Here is a 22,454-nt window from a genome sequence, read left to right as displayed (position 1 = left end):
AAACATTGTACACTAATCTACACCATTTTAATGTTGTACTACTCTGCCTCTGGTTGGTTAATGATGGAAATGATGTGTCTTGTCCCACCCCATCCACCACCGAAGCAACAGTGCAAAATGAGAGTTTTTTCCAGGTGTGACGCTTCATGTGTGTAGTTAATACAAGTCTATGGCGCTGGCACACTGATCCATGTCCTCCCTAGGATGGAAGAAAGATACTCACGTTTCCAACAGTCCCTCTGATGCTGGCATAAGCTCCTCTGTGGCAGTTTTCAGGCCTCTTTAGCGGTCAGTTTGGAGTCACATCACTACTGCGCATGCGTGGGAGCTAGTCATCCCGGCACACAAGATCAGGCCAGTTGCTGTAGGCTTGCGCAGCTCAGCTTACATTTCAGGGATTGCTGTGATCAGGTAGGTAGGTGTCATTTATTGCAGAAGACACTTTGCATGTCTTTTGGAACTTCATTTCTGCTTTAAGTGCCGGTTCACATTATTGCGGTTTTCGAGATCGCATGTAATTCGGAGCGCATTGCTCCTAAATTACATGCGATCTGATGTGCGGATGCGAGTTCAGCCATACACTTTGTATGGCTGGATTTGCAGCGCATCCGCAGCAAACTCGCACATGAGGCATTTTTTGAGCCGCATCAGAATCGGATCACACAGTGGTTCACACTAGTGCGCTCCGATTCTGTGCAAACTTGCAGATCGCACTGCGATATGCGATCGCAACCGGGAGTGTCATTAACTTTTTATTGACACCCCCTGCATATCGCATATGGCAGTGTGAACTGCCAGGGGTACGAATGCAATGCGGGAACACGCTGCATATTTGCAGCCTTCCCGCATCGCAGAAGTGTGAACCGGCACTAAGAATTAGTAAACTGATATATTATTTTTTGTTTTGGGGTTTAGTACCACATTAGGGAAACCACTGCACATCTTATACACAAACCAAATAAAACAAGAAAGAAACAGACACAGGGATACTCATTTAATACTAATCAGAATAATATAGGCAGCTCTAAAATAAAGAAATGCTCTGATGAAGAATCCCAGTAAAAACTTCTGGTGGGACCCCACCACTTCAATAAGCATAAGGCCCCTTTCACACGAATGATCCGATCAGATCCGCCTGTCAGTTTTTTAGGTGGACCTAATCGGATCCTCCATGCATACCTATGGGGCAGCGGATGTCAGCGGTGACATGTCTGCTGACACCTGCTGCCATCTGCATCCGATCCTGTCCGTGAAATCCGGACGGATGGAAACCCTATTTTCCATCCGTCCAGCGGATCGGGTCGGATGAGAACGGACAGGCAGTCTGTTCTCTTCCGATTCCCCCATAGAGGACAGCGGGAATCTGACACCTCCCTCTCCGCACACAGAGCAGAGACGGAGCTCTCATCTGCCTGCTCAGCGGGGATCGGCGGATCGATCCCCCGCTGAGCAGAGAACGGTCCGCACCAGGCAGCAGACCGTGTGAAAGGTGCCTAAAGAAAAAAAAGAAAAGAAGATCCCACAGTGCTTATTCCTGAGTGATAGAGGGGGATGCACTACCTACTGGAAACACACATGGCTGACCCTGGTAGTGGTGCACTATACACATATCATCAGTGATGCCCAGGGATGGAAAGTCAGGCTCAGGTCACCATCTTATCTGACTCACCTGTCTATAGGAAAGAATATTCAGACCCCCCCTCCCTGAAATTACACAGCATTCAGGCACTCTTACTTCCATCTGCCAGGTAACAAGTGCCAGCAACACCAGCATTTCCTGTATGTGATGTGGATTGGTGCACTCTCCAAAACAGTCCCCAGTGTACTTTTTCACTGAACTTAAAGTTCCTGCTTTTCCCTTCACATGATATGTTAGTAAGGTGCTGACATTTTCTAGAAGACATTGCTGGCTGGGGAGGAAGGTGTCAGGGGGTAGGACCAATTGTAACTATTGTATATGCACCCACAGCAGTGTATAATTCAGGTTTATTATACACCACTATGTGTGCAGATAGAGAAGTTACAATTGTCCCGCCCCCTGCCAACTTTCTCCCCAGCAGCTGCTGTTAGTCTGTGTATGGAACAAGGGGGCGGAGCCCCGTATTCCGGCCCCGCCCACCCCGACATCAATGCTTGATTTTGACAGTTCCACTCACTGTCATTTTGGCCGCCCCCTGCTTGCCCACCAATCATCGCTGGATGCGGATGGATCTGTTACACTGCTGGTCAGTAACAACAGGGGAAACAGTAATTAGTTAGATTACTAGTGCTGGAGGAGGGGAGGACTCTGCCACTGCTGGAGCTTCGGCGCCCCTCCTCCGCCTCAGCTTGCGGCGCCTGGGTGCATTGAACCCTGTGCACCCGCCCAGGACCGGCCCTGGCAGAAGCAGTTCCAACTAATAGACAAGAAGAAGAAGAAAGGCGCCTCTGAGTGCAGCTAGCAACACTTTATTGCACATACAACAAGCAGACTTACAGGCTGGATAATGATCTGACGAAGGAGCACTACTGCGTATGGTCCAAAAACGCATTACCGCCCCTTTGGCGTCATTACGCTCGGTGCGGTCCATGAGCGAGGCATGCGTTCCACCATGGCCTCGGACTGATCCACCCTTCCTGATTGAGCTCCCCTATCTGTGTCATCTCTCTGCTGCTGGACAGCTAGAGGATAGGACGAGTCGCGGGACCAGGAAGAGACCCCGGAGCCGTGGCGATACATGTCATCCATCCTGTAAGTCTGCTTGTTGTATGTGCAATAAAGTGTAGCTAGCTGCACTTAGAGGTGCCTTTCTTCTTTTTCTTCCAGCAAAACAACGACCCTAAACATACAGCCAGAGCTACAATGGAATGGTTTAGATCAAAGCATATTCATGTGTGAGAAAGGCCCAGTCAAATCCAGACCTAAATCCATTTGAGAATCTGTGCAAAGACTTGAAAATTGCTGTTCACAGACGCTCTCCATCCAATCTTACAGAGCTTGAGCTATTTTGCAAAGAAGAATGGGCAAAAATGTCACTCTCTAGATCTGCAAAGCTGGTAAAGACACACCCAAAAAGACTTTGAGCTGTAATTGCAGTGAAAGGTGGTTCTACAAAGCATTCTCTCAGGGGGGCTGAATATAAATGCATGCCACACTTTTCAGATATTTATTTGTAAAAAAATGTTGAAAACCATTTATCATTTTCCTTCCACTTCACAATTATATGCCACTTTGTGTTGGTTCTATCACATAAAATCCCAAAAAAATATGTTTACATTTTTGGTTGTAACTTGACAAAATGTGGAAAATTTCAGGAGGTTTAAATAATATTTCAAGGCATTGTACAGTCACAAAAGGAGCCACTATCATGGGTCAGTCCAGATGTGTAACTAGAACCTTCAGGGCCCCAGTGTAAGAAACCATGAAGGGGACCCCCAGACCCCTGGCCGGGGCCCTTCCCTTCAAGCCTGGGGCTCTTCCCACTGATCCTGGGGCCCTTTAACCCCCTATCCTTTGATCTGAAGTTGCCATGGCGCTGCACATATGACACCAGCCATTTGAGGACTTGTTTGGATGAGAGTTACCATAAACATCTACAACATTTATATTTATTCATTTATCTTTCCTTTACCTTCTTTACAGTTCTACCTTCCAAAGCTTTTATTTTTTGTTTTTTCTTTTGTAATCGTCTTTGTGTGAGCATGTGAAACAGAGCAGAGATAATAGTTGGAGTGACAGATGCTTTATGGTTCTGGAAGCTTTTTTCTAAGGTCTTGTTCACACAGGCATACATAAACATGCACCCATGTGAAGGTTGTGTTTTGCCTGCAAAGGATGCAAAGATGTTTCGTACATCCGTGTGCAGGCAGCCCTATTCATGTTAGTTGGGACGCAGCGGCTGTATGGACACAACCCCTGCTCCCAATTTGACATGTGTCTGAGTGCAGGTCCCCGAACACAGACAGTGTGTGTTCGGGGACCCACAACCCCCATGCACCCACACAGATGTCAAATTGGGAGCAGCAGCGGTGTCTGCAGCCCCTGCTTCCCAATTGACCTACATGGGACATGGACTGTCTGTATGCGGATTCAGGGAACATCTGTGCATCCCATGCAGGCGTAACACAGCCCTAAGGCCTAATTATCTCAGGTTGTTATATCTTGTGCTTGTCCCTGCAGGTACTGTAATAAGAGGAGCCTGGCTGTGACTCCCCAAGGTGGAAACACTGGGTTAGTTGGTGGCAGTGTCCCTGTCTTTGATGAGATCCTGGTTTCGACAGCATTGATGGACCAGGTGATTAGTTTTGATACTGTTTCAGGTAAGTGACTGGATTTCTCTGTTGTGTTAGTACATGAATCTCCTTAAACATGAGATCAGAGTGGTGGAAGTCTGTGTTGGTCAGAACTCACATTTGTTGCTGTACTGTTCATTTTATTTTATTAGGCAGGCCCTAATACTACGTAGCTGTTGGTAAATCTAATGGACATTGTATAGACATGGTACTATTAGAGTGTAAAGTTGTGGCCTTAAATATTTTTGCTTAAAAAAAAAAATTCCCTTTCTCTTTCATTCATTGACGGACACAGATCCTGATCTTCTTAACCATTGGGTTACTCTGCCCCCTATGGGAGTAGGACACTAGGCAGAAAAAAAGTCTGGCTTTGCTTATGGCCAGTCCAAGGGGGTATACTCCCTCTCTCTGCTATAGGTACTCAGTTTTTTACTGCCTTGTCAGTTACGTAAGCATTTAGTTCCTTGTTGGGATCTCTGGCCCTGGCAATTTTTTCTCTTTTTAGATCAATTTTTTTTTCTCCTGTTTTTTTTCCTGTTTGATCTACAATCAACCTCCAGACTGGGTGACGGGCTGGCTAATCTAGATCCAGTTGTCACCCCAGTCTGGCCAGTGAGCGCGCGCAGACCTCAGCTCCACGCTAGGTCAGCCGCAACATAGCCGCACCGGACGGGGGCTGGCCTGCGAGTTAAACGCCTCCCGAGGTCGCATAAGACTGGTTCTTGGCCCAAGTTGCAGCGTTCTTCCTGGCCGACAGCCCACCCATTTAGATAGCGAGGGGTTCTGTCTGGAGCAGTGCCCGCCTGGTTCCTGGTAGGGTGAATAGCTGTTACCCCTCTCGCCCTGGAGGGTTTTGGGGTGGATGTGGGCCCCTCCATGGGAGGGTCGGACCCCCCGGGCTCCCCTCCTTCCCGTCAGGCACCCTCCTCATCTGCCCCCCCCTCCACTGATGCTGGGGCTGTGTGGGTGGTCTGGTCCACCTCCTGGGGTGGGGGCAAGGCGCTATGCTGGCAATGGGGGCAGGGGTGCGCCGCGGCGACCGGACGATCGGCTGTGTGAGGGGCGGGCTGTACCAGGTGGGGGCTCCTGCAAGGTGCCTGTGCCTGTCCTTGAGGCTCAGGGATCCCTCCTGGGTCCTTGGGAGCCTCGTGGTGCCGCCATTTTGTTGTAGCCTTGTGCTGCAATGCACGGTGGCCATGTTTGTATAGTCTGGCGGCCATTTTGCCGTGGTTTGCCATAGAAAACAGCGATGGCAATTTGGCATTTTTGGCAGTGGTAGCCCCTCCTCATCCCCTGGTGCTGACTCCTGGATCCTTTCACTTCCTGATCGCCGCACGTGCAGTACAGATTCTCCTGGTGGATGCGGGGTGGTGAGTCTGGTGGGGTCCTCTACCTCTGCTGAGGATTGGTTGGTGCTCATTGACTGGCAACCGGGTGGTGCTGCCAGAGCGGGGAGGGGGGGGTTGTTCCTTAGCAGTGCTTTACATTTTTTTGTGGGGTCCCCCTGATGACTCATGGAGTCTTTATAGCACATCTCTTCACATGATCCCCTCTCTGAGGCTGTGGGTCCCAATCATACATCCATGCACTGACGGCAGTCCTGGAGTCCTTTGTGTCCTGGGTGGAGGTGGCTTTTGGGCGATGTGCAGGCAAAAAGCACCCCCCGCCTCATCTGTCTCATCAGATCTTGAATCTGATTCGGCCGCCGCAGATGTGGGTAACCCATGCGCTTTGAATCCTCAGATGGTGAGGAGGATTTCTTCACATCTGCAACCGTGCACGAAAAGGCGCTGGTGGATGCACTGATTGTATCGGTGCATGAGACCTTAAAGATGGAGGATGCAGCTGCAGTTGCGACGGAGGCGCAGGTTCCCTTTGGCACTCTCACAAGCCATCCAGAGCGGCAAAGGTGTTCCCTTTCCCCTTCTATTTTGAAAGAATTGTCACTAAAGAGGGGGGGGGGGGACTAAAGCGCCCCCTTTGGGTCCCTAAGGGATTTGCTAGGCGATATCCCAATGAGGAGTCCCTTCCCAAGAAGTGGACTGTTCCACCAGTGGTGGACTCTCCAGTTTCCAGGTTAAACAAGGCAACCATGATTCCGGTGGAAGAGTCTCCGGCCTTTAAGGACTCAGCTGACAGGAAGGCGGAGGCCGTGGCCCAGAATATGTACACCCTGGCTGGTTCGGCACTGAGGCCAAAATTCAACACCTGGTGTCGGAGACTCTGGGCTAAGCTTTTGCTCCGTGACCTTGAGGGGGAGCAGCTCCCCCCTGCCTTTGCTGAGCTGGTGGACCAGCGGGTCCAGGGGCTGCAGTTTATCTGTGATTCCTCTTTGGATGCGGCTCCCCCAGTGGCTCGGCTCTCCGTTTTGGCAGTGGTCCTTTGGCTTGTCTTTTGGCTCAAAGGCTGGTCTGCAGACCAGACATCTAAAAAAAAAAAGCCTTGACTGATCTTTCCTTTTAAGGAGATCGCCTGTTTGGTGCTACTCTGGATGACATCAGGCTACTAAGGGCAAGGACCCTCGTCGTAGACGCTGGTCCTCCATCTCAGCTCATAAGAAATGTTTTCGTCCCTCAGGGTTGACTGACAAGGGATCAAAGCCCTTCAGGGCCTCCTCTGGAGGATCCAAGCAAACTTGGTCTGGCAAGTCAAGAGCGGGCTTCTCTACATCTGCAAGCAAGGCCCCTTCAGCATGAAGATGTGACCTTACCCCTATCTGGGGTGGGGGAACGTCTTCACTGGTTCCCGGACCCGTGGACTTCCCTGGTACAAGAAAAGTGGGTCCAAAAGTCATACGGTCCGGCTACAAGATCGAGTTTCGTTCTTATCCTCCGGGAAAATTTCTTTCCTTCCAATGTGCGACTGTCCCCAGTCCCCTTACAGGCTCTCTTTGGGGTGGTGTAAGACCTTTTACTTCAAAGGGTGATTGTCCCAGTTCTTCGGAACATATCCAGGGGTTTTACTAAAACCTATTTACAGTCCCCAGGAAGGAATGCAAGGTGCGTCCAATTCTGGACCTCAAGGCGCTGAACTGATTTGTGCGGGTGCAGAAGTTCAGAATGGAGTTCATTCACATGGTGGTGGCTTCCCTGCATCAGGGGGATTTTCTTGCCTCCATCAACATCAAGGACTTCTACCTTCACATTCCAATATTTGTCGGTCACCGGCGTTTCCTCCGCTTTGCTGTGAGAGAGGAGCGTTATCCGTTTTGGCATTGCCCTTTGGTCTCACCTACTCTCTTTGGGTCTTCGCGAAAGTGTTGGCCTGGGTGCTAGCATTGTTACATCAGAGGGGGAATCACGGTCCTGGACTACTTGGACAACCTTCTTCTGCGAGCAGAGTCTCCTACTGTGCTGGTGGAACACCTGGAGATCACCATAGGGACCCTGAAGAAGTTTTGGCTGGATTCTGATTCTTCAGAAGTCTGCCTTGGTTCTTTCCACGAAGCTAGACTATCTGGGTCTGACTCTGGACACAGCCTTAGCCAGAGTATTCCTTCCTCTGTACTAACTCCATAAACTGCAGGCTGCAATTCGCCTCCTGTTCAGCAGTTGGTCATTCCTCCGGTCTTGCATGCGGGTGCTGGGCCTGATGTTGTCGACCTTAGAGGTGGTCCCCGTTTGCACAGTTCCATACGAGTTCCCTGGAAAGAGAGATTCTGATCAAACGGGACAAGAATCCGCAGTCTCTGGACAACCAAATCCAGCTGAGCCTGGGGTACAAAAGGGTCCCTGAACTGGTGGCTTTGATCTTTGACGCCCCGGCAGGGCAAATCCTTTCTCCCCTTGTATTGGACAGTGGTCACCACCAGATGCCAGCCTGTCTGGGTGGGGAGGTGTTCTTGACAGAAATTCTGCTTAGGGCGTCTGAACCCTGAAAGAGTGAAGACCACCGATCAATTTCCTGGAGCTCCGTGCGATCAGACTGTGCCTGGAACATTGGACGGATCATATCCAAGGATGTCCAGTGCGCATTTAATCATACAATGCCACAGCTGTGGCTTTTGCCAATCACCAAGGGGGCACAGGAATTGTCCTGGTGGCTCTAGAGGTAGCTGGCATTCTCAGATGGGCAGAAAGTTTCGTTCTAGCCCTTTCAGCCGTACAAATTCCCAGAGTAGAAAACTGGACCAGGGGTAATGGTCTCTTCACCCAGAGGTGTTTCATCATTTGTGTCTCCGGTGGGGCACCCTCCCAGGTGGATCTGTTGGAGCTTTGGCCCAACAGAAAGGTGCAGAGGTTCGAGGCACAGTGACTGGATCCTCTGGCGGACGCCACAGATGTGCTGGTGGCCCAGTGGGGTCAGTATCGTCTGATTGACGCCTTTCCTCCTCTCAAGCTTCTGCCAAGACTTCTACCCAGGATCAAGGCAGAAGGGATTCCGGTCATCTTAGTGGTCCTGGACTGGCCTCGCCGATCTGGTACATCTGGTCGGCAACATTTCTTGGAAGCTTACACTCAGGGAGGATCTGCTGTCCCAAGGTCCAATCTGCCATCCTGCTTTACAGTCGCTGGCTTTGACGACTTGGTTGTTGAAAGCCAGGTGCTGAAGGGTAGGGATTTGTCTGAATCGGTGATTCCAATGCTGTTTAAAAGCTAGGAAATCTACTTCTAGGAAGATCTACCATTGTACGTGGAAGACTTACATTGCGTGGTGTGAGTCTTTAGGGGTTCATCCTCGCTCCTTCTGGTGGCTCTCGTGGCTCAGATCTTGACCTTCCTTCAATGGGGGGGTTGGAAAAAAATTGGCCTTAAGTACCATCAAGGGCCAGGTGTAGGCTTTTGTCTTCTTTCAATGACCTTTGGCCACACACTCCCTGGGGCGTACCTTTCTTCAGGGTGTCGGGCATTTGGTTCCTCTAGTACAGGCTCCGTTGCTGCCTTGGGACCTCAATTTGGTGCTTTCAGTCCTCCAGAAGCCTCCCTTTGAGGGATTCCCTTGCTTACGCTGTCTCAGAATGTGGATTTTTTGGTGGCTATCACCTCTGCACGCAGAGTGTCGGAAATGTTGGCATTATCCTGTCGTTCACCTTACTTGGTGATTCACAGAGATAAGGTGGTTATTCGCCCCTTCCAAAGGTTGTCTCTGATTTTCATTTGACAGAAGACATTGTGTTGCCTTCCCTGTGTCCCAGGCCAAAACATCCTAAGGAAATTGCTTTGCATGCCTCGGATATGGTTCGGGTAATTAGGTTGTACCTGGCAGCTATGGAGTCTTTTAGGAAGTCAGACTCACTATTTGTGCTTATGGGATGGGCCTTGGAAAGGGTTGTCCGCTTCCTCTTGGACCATTTCCAGATGGATCAGACAGAGGGTGATTCAGACCTATTCCATCAGGGGTCAGGTTCCTCCTTTCCCTGTTAAGGCACACTCTACTCCTGGGCCTTCCGTCATCAGGCGTCGGTGATGCAGGTTTGCAAGGCGTCCACCTGGTCATCGGTGCAAACTTTCAGAAAGTTCTATAAAGTGGTTGTGTTGGCATCTGCGGATGCTTCTTTTGGCTGCAAGGTTTTACAGGCTGCTGTTTAGAGGACCTGGTCCTCTTTTTGAAGGGTATTGTTTTTTTCAGGTGGGCTCCAGTTGTTTTGGTTGAGCTACTGTTTAGCTTTGGAAATGTTTTGCTGTTCCCACCCCTCATGTTTAACAATGCTTTGGGACATCCCAATGGTTAAGAAGATCAGGAGCTGTGTCCATTGAACGAAAGAGAAAATGGGATTTTTGACTTACCGTAAAATCCATTTCTCTGATGTTCATTGACAGACACAGCATCCACCCCTCTGTAGAGTTGTATTTTCTTCTGACACTACTTGTACCTATAGCAGAGAGGGGGGGTATACTCCCTGGACTGCCCATATGGGTAGTCAGACTTTTTTTCTGCCTAGTGTCCTACTCCTGTGAGGGGCAGTATAACCCAAAGGTTAAGAAGATCTGGAGCTGTGTCCGTCAATGAACATCACAGAAATTGATTTTATGGTAAGTCAAAAATCCCATTTTCCTCTATGCCAGAAAGCTTAAAACCAAATATGCATCTCCAAAAAAAATTACAAATCATGTCACACTTGCATATACCTTCTGCTGCCTATGAAGTCTATATTTTAAAATGGTTTTCCACTGAATCTGACCTGTGCTTATTCGAGTTTTGACAGATGACATATAAGAGCAGTACATAGGCTGTCATTGCTGACCATTTTCTGAAAATGCCAGTTATCTGTCTGACATGCTTGTCCTCTGGGTTCAGTATTTATTTTTTTTTTTTTTGAGTCATGCAGCATGCAGCGAGAAAGTTCAGAATTCCTGATATCTTAATACTTGTTTTGGGTCAATGACTTTAAAAGCATTGAAACCAGGGCATCAGAATGAGAGCAATGCAGCATTGTACATGTTTCTTTTGACAGATCTTTGTTTAATCTTACTCATGTTCATTACAGGGGCCTTGGTTTGCCAGGCTGGCTGCATTTTGGAATCTCTGAACCAATATCTGGGAGAGCGAGGATATATCATGCCATTAGATCTTGGTGCAAAAGGAAGCTGCCACATTGGAGGCAACCTAGCTACAAATGCTGGAGGCCTGAGACTTCTCCGATATGGTTCTCTACGTGGTACAGTTTTAGGGCTGGAAGCGGTGAGAGATTTTCTTTTGTTATCACATTCTGTCTTTGTACATATAGAGGTTTCTGTACTGTAATGTACTTTTTTCCTTTATCAGGTGCTTCCTAATGGGTCTGTTCTAAACTGCCTGAACTCTTTGCGCAAAGACAACACAGGCTATGATCTGAAGCAGCTGTTCATTGGCTCTGAAGGAACTCTTGGTATCATCACTGCAATCTCTATACTGTGTCCACGCAAACCCAGCACTGTCAATGTGGCATTTCTAGGTAAGGGGTGTTCTGCCATTTTTTGTGAGCATTAAAGAAAATATATATTTTAAAAATATAGAAGCAAGTATTTTTGATTATGTTGTTTAACATGTAAAATTCTGTTCCATTCCTGTTTCACACAAATTGCTAAATTATAGATGAAAATGATTTATTTGCAAACAGAAAAAAGTAACATGGCTGCATTTGTAAACATTTAAAAGCTTAGGCCCCGTTTACATAGGGGCGATCCGACTTAGAGGGGCGACCTCTGAGGTCGCGGTGCGAGCAGCGCGCCGCGACCTCGGAGCGGTCGCCACGGACTTCATAACATTGAAGTCTATGGCGGTCGCCTCCGGGTCGCCCCAAAGAAGCTCTGGACCCTTTTTCTGAGTCGGAGCGACTTGTGTCGCTCCTATTAGAACGGGTCTGCAGCTTCCCTATGGAAGGCGACCTACGGCGACCTGTGAGGCGACCAGGTCGCCTCACAGGTCGCCTTAGTGTGAACGGGGGCTAATACTATCTAAAACTTATTTTCAATATTTCCTCACTGTCAGTTGGACAAATGATTTGCTGGTTATCTCATAGTGGTAAGATCTCTTTGTCAGAAGTACATCCCCAGGACACCTATTCTCCATAATTTAAAACAGACAATAGAAAAAGTTAGCCCTTGGTGATAAATGTGGTATGTGGGAGGAGCTGGGAACACAGGTGCAGAGATCTTGTCATCAAAGTCCACACAAGATATGTGAGGCCAGTGGGCTGTTCAGCCTCTGCTATCTGCAGATGCATAGGATATCAGCTTTTGGAGGCTCTCTCCTAGATGCAGCTTGTTAGAAATGTAATACTTGCCTACTGCTGGAGCTTTGTAAAAAAAGAAAAGTGTAAAAAGAAAACTAAAGCTGTGCAAAGATGAATCATTTTTTCACTGGCTGAACAAAAAAAAAAAAAAAAAAAAGAAAACATTGGATTCCCCCATCCACACAAACTAGGTGGATGAAAGAATCCCCCCTGCTGTGCCATTATATTTTGACAGAAGGGAGTCCTCTGCTGTCCGAATACACTAATCAGCAGCTTATCGACAAAAGTTTTCCAACATTCTCATTTCAATTAAATTGATCATTCGATCGACTTTTGTTGAGCGGAAATGGCTAAAGATGGATTAAAATTAATCTGGTCCATGCTGAACCAGCTGAATTCTGATCCATCTATGGCCAACTTTAGCCTCAGAGAAGATTTTTAAATCTCAATTCATTATGACCTGACTTTTCGGAGTACATTTATTCTTTACAGTAATATGAAATAAATATACAGTAGTTTTTTGAAAATAGTTTTAGGATTTTGTTTTTTTCAAATGTGTCAGGATGTGAGAATTTCAGCAAAGTGCTGCAGATCTTCACCATGTGCAGAGATGAACTTGGAGAAATCCTGTCTGCCTGTGAATTTCTGGACTCTGAATGCATGAGGCTTGTGGAAACGTATCTGAACCTCACTAACCCTCTGTCAGGTAATACTTGACACAAATTTTTATACTGATTGCAAGTCGTTGCTGATTTGATAAATACCTTAATAATATTCTGTAACTGCAGATAATGCATTCTATGTTTTGGTGGAAACATCTGGATCTTGTGCAAAGCATGATGAAGAGAAACTTAATGCATTTTTGGAGAAGGCTGTGGATTTGGGGTGTGTGACTTCTGGCACAGTGGCTACAGACCACGGTAAAATAGCGGTATGTCCCTTTATCCATCAGTGCTTCTTCATCTTTGTTTAAAACCTCCAGCTAAAAATAAATAGCCCAATTAAAGTTATAAGGAAAAAAAATCTTCTGCTGCATAACTCACGTTCGACTTGGAACTGTTTCTGTAGTATTTCCTCTTAACCACCAGATACGACCAGTCTTCTGGGTTGAATGACAGGCAATAGAGGTTGGGTGGGGGGTCGTACTTATTGGGGTTATACCCTAAATATTTCCTTTTTCAAAGAAATTCATAACGTTTCATGCAGACATGACAGAAAGGGCTCCAATTTCAAAGTTAAGCATTTATTGTATAACATGTAAAATTACAGATTCTAATATCAATAAGCAGTAATTGTAATGGATAGAAAACGTTTCAATATAAATTCTGCTGGATTCTGTAGAAATCTTCACTGCAGTCCTGTCCTTTTTCCTTTTGTTAACCCTTTGGCGTTGTGGGGATTAACAGCTTTGGGCCTCTCAGATCAGCCGCACTAAAGATGATCTGAGGAGGGTATGCCCCCTCCTGACCTATCATCCACTGAGAAATGTTATCTTGCTGATTACACTGCCTGTAATACAATCTGCCGATGGGGGAGAGTCTCTGATTAGTCACAGAATTCTCTGCCTCATTCACATGTTATATTACAAGTAGTAATCAGTAAAGGAACTTTTCTCAAGGAGGAAAAGGACAAGAGTAGGTGTATCCCCAATGGATCATTTTTAGTGCAGCTAAGCCTGGAGACCCAAAGCTATTAACCCCCACAGCAATGAAAGTTCAGCAGCAGGAAGAGGACAGGGCAACCCTGCAGTAAAAATGACTACATGTGGAGACTGTGGCATGATTCGTCCATCTTTCCACCTCAGCCAATGAGATGAAGATTTGTATTCATTGATAAAAATCGAAGGCTTTCTTTGAGTGGCTGAGTAGAGCTTAACCCAACTCGATTTTTTTCCGGCAGCAGACGGTGCTGGAACACAGTGCTGCAAACTGCATGTAGCTGATGCTATACACAGTATGATACAGTGCTGACCACAACCGCATTACTTAGTAAATGGCCCGAACAAACTATTTAAAGAAAACATGGACTTAGGCTTTAAACTTTAAAAATGAAACAATTTGAGACAAAAACCTGGGACAAAATACTTCTCTTACTCATCTTCCAGTCCTTTCAACTAGGCCAGGATGACATTACTCAACGTTTTGAGGAATCATGCAAGGCCTGCTTTAATTTCCAAAAAAAAGCTCATGGAAAATAAGCTAAAATTCATATAATTTTACAACTGATAGAAAACCCCTAAAAAAGGTATTCTCAAAATCACAAGTATAATTGATAATTAATAATTATTATTATTATTTTATTTTTTTTTAATTTTGGATAGAGTAAGGGAGGGGTATAACCTCTGTGAGATTTTTTTTTTTTCCCCATCTGTGTCTCTTTGTGGAGATTTCCTTTCACTTCATTTCCCATAGCCAAACAGGAAGTGAGAGGAAATCCCTGCAAATTAAGGGAATTCGTTGGGGACCCCCAGGTCACCAGAATTAGTTTCCCCATTGGAAGATTTCCCCTCTAATATTTTTCTGGGGACAACCCAAAATGTAGGATTTTCTTTTACTTTCACTTTCAATGATAATGGTAAACAGGAGAAATAGAGAGGGAGAATCTCCTTAACCACTAACGCTCACTCGAGCTCTACTGCGGGAAAGTGGTTAGTTCCCCTCCAGCGACGTAGACCTACGTCGCTGGACTCCTCCCCTTGTGGGCGGCGCATGCGCGCAGCCGGAGGCTCGCTCCCGCTGTATTCAGTCACAGCGGAAGTCGGGCCAGGGGAGGAGCGGCGTAAACAAAGCGGGCGGATCTCCTAAGTGACAGGCAGTGACAGATTGCAGGGTTCAACATAGCTGAACCTGCGATCTGTCCCTGTGTCACTCAGTCACCTCCCCCCACACACGTTAGTAAGCACCAGGCATACATTAACTCCTCCCTCTCCAATAAAATTAACCCCTTCCCTGCCAGTGTCATTTTTACAGTAACAGTGCATATTTATAGCACTGATTACTGTAGTAATGTCACTGGTACCCCCAAAAATGTCAGTCAAGGGTCCGATCTGTCCGCCGCAATGTCGCAGTCCCGCAAAAAAAAAATCGCAGATCCCCGCCATTACTCGTTAAAAAAAAAAACACCAAAAATGACAGAAATCCTTCCCTTAGTTAGTAAACGCAATAACTTTTGCGCAAACCAATCAAAATACGCTTATTATGATTTTTTTTACTAAACATAGGTAGCAGAAAACAAATTGGCCAAACATTTAAAAAAAATTAGATTTTTACATTTTTTTGGGGAATTTCATATAAAAAAATTTGAAAAATATTGTTATTTTTTCAAAATTTACGCTATTTTTTTGTTTATAGCGCAAAAAGTAAAAATCGCACAGGTGATCAAATACCACCAAAAGAAAGCTCTGTTTGTGGTAAAAAAAGGACGTAAATTTCGTTTTGGTATGGCGTCGTACGACCGCGCAATTGTCAGTTAAAGTCGCACAGTGCCGAATCGCAAAAAGTGGCCTGGACGTAAGACAGCAAAATCCTCCGGTGGTAAAGTGGTTAAAGGAGGGCACAGACAGCAATAAAAACTAACAAGTGTTCTAATCCCTCTCCACTCCATCCAAAACTAAAAAAAGGTTTAGGGTTTTCCTTTAAGCAAATCTTTATTGTATATTTTCCCATTTGTATCTTCCTACTTAGTCCCTCTGGGCTCTTCGGGAGCGCATCACAGAGGCTCTGGCACGTGATGGCTACGTCTACAAATATGACTTATCCATGCCTGTAGAGAAACTCTATACCCTGGTTGAAGAAACAAAGGCTCGTTTGGGATCATCTGCTCAGTCTGTGGTTGGTTATGGCCATTTAGGTAAGAGGATAATGGAGTTAATTTTTTTTTTTTTCACTTTTAATTTCTTGAAATAATCTTTCCTTTGGGCAATATAATCCTAAATGGATTTGTGGAGTCACAAAAAAAGATATTTAAATGTAATGCAGGATAATTGATCTGTTTCAGGAAGTATTTCACTAAATACCAAAGATATGTGTAAAAGTACTTAGCTCTATGATGTTATCTGCAGATTTCCAGCTGCTTATAAATTAAAGTCCAACTCTATGCAAAAAAACACCCCACTCTCATTTCTCCCGCAAGGTACTCTCTAGCTGATCGCTGGAGCTGAATAAAAAAAACTATCCAAATACCCTTTTTCCTTACAGCTTACCTCACAGGGCCCTTTCCCTGCAGTTGGAGGCAAAAGAAGGTCAGTGTCTGCAAAAGGGCAGTACAGCCAGACCTTCTGCTCAACAGGTGCCTGGGCCCCACTTTTGAACTGATGGGGCCCTGGCCCAGTACAGGAGGGTTGGCCGTACTGCCTTAATAGCGGCCCTGTCCTTACCTAAACACCCAGTCATGTGACTACTGATACTTCACTCTTCTTATTTTTTCTTCCTAGGGGAAATCGTATGGGTGTCCACATCACTGTCTGATGTGAACACTTTCTGTTGGCTGTCCTGTTGGATCCTCTCACAATCCAGAAAGGAGTGAGATCATTGGGAGGAGAGGGTAGGGGACTAGGTGACGAGGGATAACCTTCACATCTGATTAACAGTGCCAGGAGCAAGAGACATCACCGGCGAGGGACCTGGACAGCAGACTTATGTGAATATAACTTTCTTCACCACGTAAGACAGAAAAATACCCTGTTAGGTTGGGGCCCACACGTCCACTTTCTAGTACATTGTGTTACGTTGCAGGTTAATGTGCATTCTATTAAGGCATTCCATTCATTTAAATAGGCTACAAAAGAACCAGAACAAAAAATAAGCATACCTGTACAATTTTAAGCAATGCAGCAAAACATAATACATGGTAGTGCATTGCTATACTCTGCAATGCAGGTGTGTTGGGGTGCCATTCAAAGTTAATGCTCTTAAAGTGAAACCTCCTCTTCTTCGATGCAATGTTTGCCAGCTCCCTCGTCAGTGCTGGCAACTTCGCCCAGTCTTCTTCCAGGTACAGTATCTAAGGCTATCTTGATTGGCTGTGCCAGGATGACCCTCATTCAGTATAGTTCTTTCATCCTGGGAGATGCCAAAAGTGTTCACTGTGCTGTGTATGTGAAGCTCAGCGTACATTAAGAAGAAGATTGCGAACTGACAGGTAATAATCCTTTATTGCAGAAGAGATATACGAGGGACATTCAAGTCAAACCGGGACTTTTAATTTTACAGGTATAAAAAGGGATGCTAGTATTAGTATGCTTACTACAGTAGGCAGTAGTAAGTGGCAGGTGTGTCCTATTACTGAAAGGCAGTGCACATGTCGCAGGCCAGTCCAGAGGACTGTTAATCAAGATGGCAGACAACAGTGTTAGTACGTTCATGGAACAACGTGTGGTAATGAAGAATCTTGTGAACGAAGGTGTAAAACCCACGGATATCTACAGAAGACTTCAAGCACAGTGCAGTGATGAGACGCTTAGCCGCAGTAAGACATTTAAATGGTGTAAACGTTTCAAAGATGTGACAATATCTGGGCATATAAATTCAATCCGGAATCAAAACGAGCATCAAAGCATTGGAAGCATGCGCACTCCCCACCACCCAAAAAAATTTTGCACAATTGTGTCTGCAGGCAAAGTGATGGCAAGTGTTTTCAGGGACAAACATGGCATTATTCATGTGGTTTTTCTCCCCCATGGTGCCACTATCAACAGTAATGTGCATAAGCAGCTTGGTTTGATCACTAAGGGCGTCCTGTTTTTCCAGGACAACGCACTAGCTCATACTGCTCACCGCACTACAAGCACATTACAGTAACTCGGCTGGGAGTTATTGCCACATCCCCCTTGCTCCAAGTAATTTCCACCTGTTTGGACCCCTAAAATAGTTTCTTGGAGGTCAGCATTTCATTACTGATGACGAAGTGAAGCAGGCTGTTCTAGGAGGGTTCTGGCCTACTGACACATCTTTCTATGTGGAAGCTTTCCAGGCATTAATTAAATGCTGGGATAAGTGCATAAATGTAGCAGTGGAGTATGTCGAAAAATAAATGCAGTTTCCACTCCTTGAAATGTTTCCTTTTGTTATATAAACTCAAAAGTCCCAGTTTGACTTGAAGCCCCTCGTAGTATGTCTCTTCTGTAATGAAAAGCCTGTTTGTAAATTTTCCATTTTTCACATCCAAAAAAACTTCTTTATTGAGGTTTACAAATATTTTAACATATGATACAAACCTCAGTACAACGATAGAATACGAAAACTCAGCAAATCTTCCATATTTATTTAAATTCTACTTTAACGTGTGTTACCACGATTCAATGGTGTGAATAGGACCTGAATTAAGCAGGACAACCACTTTACGTAAAAAGCACATATTTGTATTTCTAGTAGCAACAATTGCACTGGCTAAATGCAATCAAGCAAATAGCTTTTCAGTCAGTGGTGTGCTGTTCTGAAAGCACTCCACAACAGTGTATTCCTAAATAGAACCATAATACCTTTCACAGCAGCGTTCCTCCCTATTATCTTTTTAAGCTCAACACTTGGATTCGATTTTAAGTATTATAGCATTTGCTCAGTTCTTACTGTCCTCCCATGAAGTTTTATTTCATGCTTCTCTCAAAGTTCTAACCCCTTCTCACTACATTTAACCACTTCACCCCCGGAAGGTTTTACTCCCTTAATGACCAGGCCATTTTTTGCGATTCGGCACTGCGTTACTTTAACGAAAAATTGCGCAGTCGTGCAATGCTGTACCCAAATACAATTGATGTCCTTTTTTCCGTATATTAATTGGTTTGCGTAAAAGTTATAGCGTTTACAAACTACGGGATAGATTTATGGACTATTTTTTTTACATTTTTTCTTAGCAATGGCAGCGATCATTGCGGCGGACAGATCAGACCCCTAACTGACATTTTTGAAATTTTTTGGGGAGCAGTGACATTAATACAGTAATCAGTGCTAATTATTATGCACTTTTACTGTATAAATGACACTGGCAGGGAAGGGGTTAACACTGGGGGTGATTAAAGGGTTAAATGTATGCCTGTTTGTGCTTACTGACTGTGGGGGGGGGGAGGCTCTGTGACCGGCACAGAGAGAAGACCCGCCTGCTTTGTTTACATAAGCAGGCGGGTCTTCTGTCAGTTTCTGTGAAGATCGCGGGAGGCTGGCGGCGATTGCCGCCGCTCCTCCAGCGGTCTGGCTCCCGCTGTGTCTAATCACAGCGGGAGCGCGGCTCTGGCAATGCGCGTATGCCACCGATACTGCGTGCACATAATCACGTAGATCTACGTGATTATGCGCAGCTGAGCCGCCCTGCCACAGTAAATCTGCATGGGGCGGTCGGCAAGCGGTTAAACCTCCATCATCTTAACATACAAACCCATTTACAACTCTGCCCCGAGCTCCATCACCAATCTTGTCTCCAAATATCACCCAAACTGTCCTCTCCGCTCCTCCCAAGACCTCCTACTCTCAAGATCCCCTGTCTCCTCCCATGCTCATCTCCAAGACTTTACCAGAACCTCTTTCATCCTCAGGAGCTCACTACTCTAATCTCTCCTACTCTGTGCACTTTTAGGTGGTCTCTGAAAACTCCTCTCTTCACGGAGGCCTATCCTGCCTTCAGCTAAGAACCAAATCTTCCACTTCCCTCATCAGTTCATCCCTCACAGTTACTACCTTTTTGTTTCACCAGCCCCTCTCTTTTAGATTTTAAGCTCGCAGGAGCAGGGTACTCCTAACCCTCTTGTAGTGAATTGTATTGATGCTCTATTGTCTCCCTTTTATATTGTAAAGTGCTGTGCAAACTGATGGGGCTATATAAATCCTGTAGAATATGATAATCTTAGAAAACATTGTATCTACATCTCCTCCTGTTTCAGTGCCCGTCACGTTACCCGATAGGAGCCACTCCGCTGGTCTTCTCCTTTGGCCACTCCACTTATAGTAACTCTGATTTCTTCTATTGTCTTAAAGTGTATCTAATATCAAGAACAAATTGGTAAACTGTTTCAGCTTACCACTCCATAGATGTGGTGGTTGCATTAGTGTTCTTTTTTCAAGATTTGTTTCCTAGCCAGTAACACAATTCCTGTCCTAGGAGGACAGTGCTCAAGCACTGTACTATATTGAACAGTGTCGTAGTATTAGGCTTACAGAATACCCCCTCCTTGTTTCAATAACAAAATAAGTGTTCTGTAATCAACAAAAGTGATCTATACAGGACTGATTAGTACAATACAGGAAGAGAACACAGAAAAGCAGGGGTGTCCAAACTATTTTCAAAGAGGGCCAGATTTAATGAAATGAACATGCGTGAGGGCCGACCATTTTGCCTGACATTCTTTGAGCCAATTAAAATTAAATGCAGATTAACTATTTTATGCAAAGTTTATTGCAAACTGCATACTTTTCATTTCATCACATGGATGACAAATCTAAACAGCTGTTAAATCACTCTGCCTTTCATATCTGGAGGCCAGATGAAAAAAAAACCCAGGAAGCTGAAATATATGTCAGGAACATTGTAGAGTACATTACATATTATTGGTAATAAAGGTTGTCTGTCAACTTTTAAGTTAAAAAAAATATGAACAGGAACATAAAGTATACATGTTGTGTCCAAATATATTGATAACTGATTTAAACCAACTGAGATTTTACAATGTATTCATCTCAATCCGGAGCATGCGTGTTCCCTAATCTGTTACAGAAGGGTTAACCACATATAAGCGCTATATGAACCCACCGATGATGATTAATGATGGCAGCAAAAAAATCATGAATGATGCCAATGTATTTTTTCAAATTACCTGTGGGGCCGTATTAAAGCAGCCCGGGGGCCGCAATCGGCCCGCAGGCCGGACTTTTGACATGCCTGCAGAAAAGTATCATCTCACTGAATTTCTGCCAGGATCAGTTTTGTTGCACTTATCAAACGGCTATAACAAAAAAAAGAACCTCGTTAAAATAATTGGGACTACTTAGCAACCGGCAACTTTAGCCTGCAGCAGGACAATCTCTCTCTTTATACCACTAGAAGATATATTTTAAAGTTCAGCTTTAGTAACATATTACATGTTACCCTTGTATTTAGGGTGTAACATGTAATATCTTGCTATGCAGCATCCCCCCTCTCACCCCCTGTGACAAGCGGGAGGGGTTCCTGCCCCCCAAAGCCATTGTCTGTGCATTGTTCGACTATTTTTAGACCTCTGCCCGTCTTTATTTCTTGGACATTCTGACTCTTTTTAAGTTGCTCTTTTTTACCCAATCATGTTAATGACCTGTTGCTAATTAAACAAATTAGTTTCAAAGTGTTTTTCCAGCTCACCTTGTTAATGCCATTTACTTTTCCAGCTTTTTGTTGCCGTCCCTTTTTTGAGACATGTTGCTGCTTTCTGTTTTTCTGTTTGAATATGTTTATCAAAGTTTTACAACCCTAACAAAGAGATTTGTGGTCATTCTCAAGATCACAAATCTGTATAGTCGTCCCACAACGAAGGTAGAGAATATTATCAATATTGAAACAAATCGATGAGGAAAATAGTATATATTTTTTTGTTTAAAACATTTGATGTTTTCTATTTTGAATAAAATATGAGTTTATGAGATTTACAAATCTTTGCATTCTGTTTGTATGTGTATTTTACACAGCATCCCAGCTTTTTTGTAAATACGGTTGTAAAATATATAGATGTTTTTCCCAGCAATCTTTAATTTTTCTTCTTTGTTATGCTTAAATGTTTAGGTGATGGGAACTTACATTTAAACATCACAGCAAAGGCACACAGTGATACCTTAATGGCTGCATTGGAACCCTTTGTGTATGAATGGACCTCTCAACACAATGGGAGTATCAGCGCTGAGCATGGTTTGGGATTTAAGAAAAGGGACCACATTTATTACAGCAAATCTAGAGAAGCAGTGCAGTTAATGCAGAACATTAAACACATGCTGGATCCAAAAGGCATCTTGAACCCATACAAGACTATCCCTACAGCTGACAGATGACAGGTGTCCCTTGTTACATTACAGCTGCTGTTTATATGATTAATGTAAATTTGTTAGAGGATCTAGTGCAATGTTTCCCTGGATCTAGAGGTTGTTGCGATAGAATTTAACTGAGAAACATCTGGCTGTGGACCGATGGGTAGATGCTGTATGTGAGTGTTTCTGTAGAAAACGATTGGCACCTAGATGCAAAGATAGTTTACAGAATGTAAACTCCTACAAGGTCTGTTTTTTTTTTTTTTTAGAAACTTTGTTTAAGTGCTTTTCAAATTGTTTGCTATTTCACAGCAGTGTAAAGACAACCTAATGCTACCTGCTAAAGAAACCCTATCCTTAAAGTAGACATATAATGAAAATGTGATTATATAATTATTTTGTGTAAAATAAATATTACATTTTTTGCATTTTTGTTCTGTGTATTGCATAAAATGTATATATATATCATAAGCAGCTGGCACAGCCACAGAGATGTAGAAGATCTTTTTCAGCTTTGGTTAGAGGAGGTTAAGGTGGGGTTAGCAGTTAAA

At 44.8% G+C, this 22,454-nt stretch overlaps 1 protein-coding gene across 1 annotated transcript in view; it reads left to right on the top strand.

Annotated features, from left to right (window-relative positions):
* Positions 1-22,153, top strand: part of D2HGDH (D-2-hydroxyglutarate dehydrogenase) — a 28,954-nt gene extending 6,801 nt beyond the window's left edge. Inside the window, exons 3-9 of the mRNA XM_082248893.1 lie at positions 4,160-4,299; positions 10,700-10,893; positions 10,978-11,146; positions 12,489-12,632; positions 12,715-12,857; positions 15,610-15,775; positions 21,665-22,153. Coding sequence (XP_082105019.1) covers positions 4,160-4,299; positions 10,700-10,893; positions 10,978-11,146; positions 12,489-12,632; positions 12,715-12,857; positions 15,610-15,775; positions 21,665-21,927 — 1,219 coding nt within the window. The 3' untranslated portion in view covers positions 21,928-22,153. The remainder of the gene's footprint in view (positions 1-4,159; positions 4,300-10,699; positions 10,894-10,977; positions 11,147-12,488; positions 12,633-12,714; positions 12,858-15,609; positions 15,776-21,664) is intronic.
* Positions 22,154-22,454: the final 301 nt, after the last annotated feature.

This window comes from Pelophylax lessonae, assembly GCF_965119305.1.
Source record: "Pelophylax lessonae genome assembly, chromosome: 3".
In the NCBI taxonomy this organism is placed as follows: Eukaryota; Metazoa; Chordata; class Amphibia; order Anura; family Ranidae; genus Pelophylax; species Pelophylax lessonae.
The sequence above is the reverse complement of the archived record's forward strand: the minus strand, read 5'-3'. Positions and strand labels throughout refer to the sequence as shown.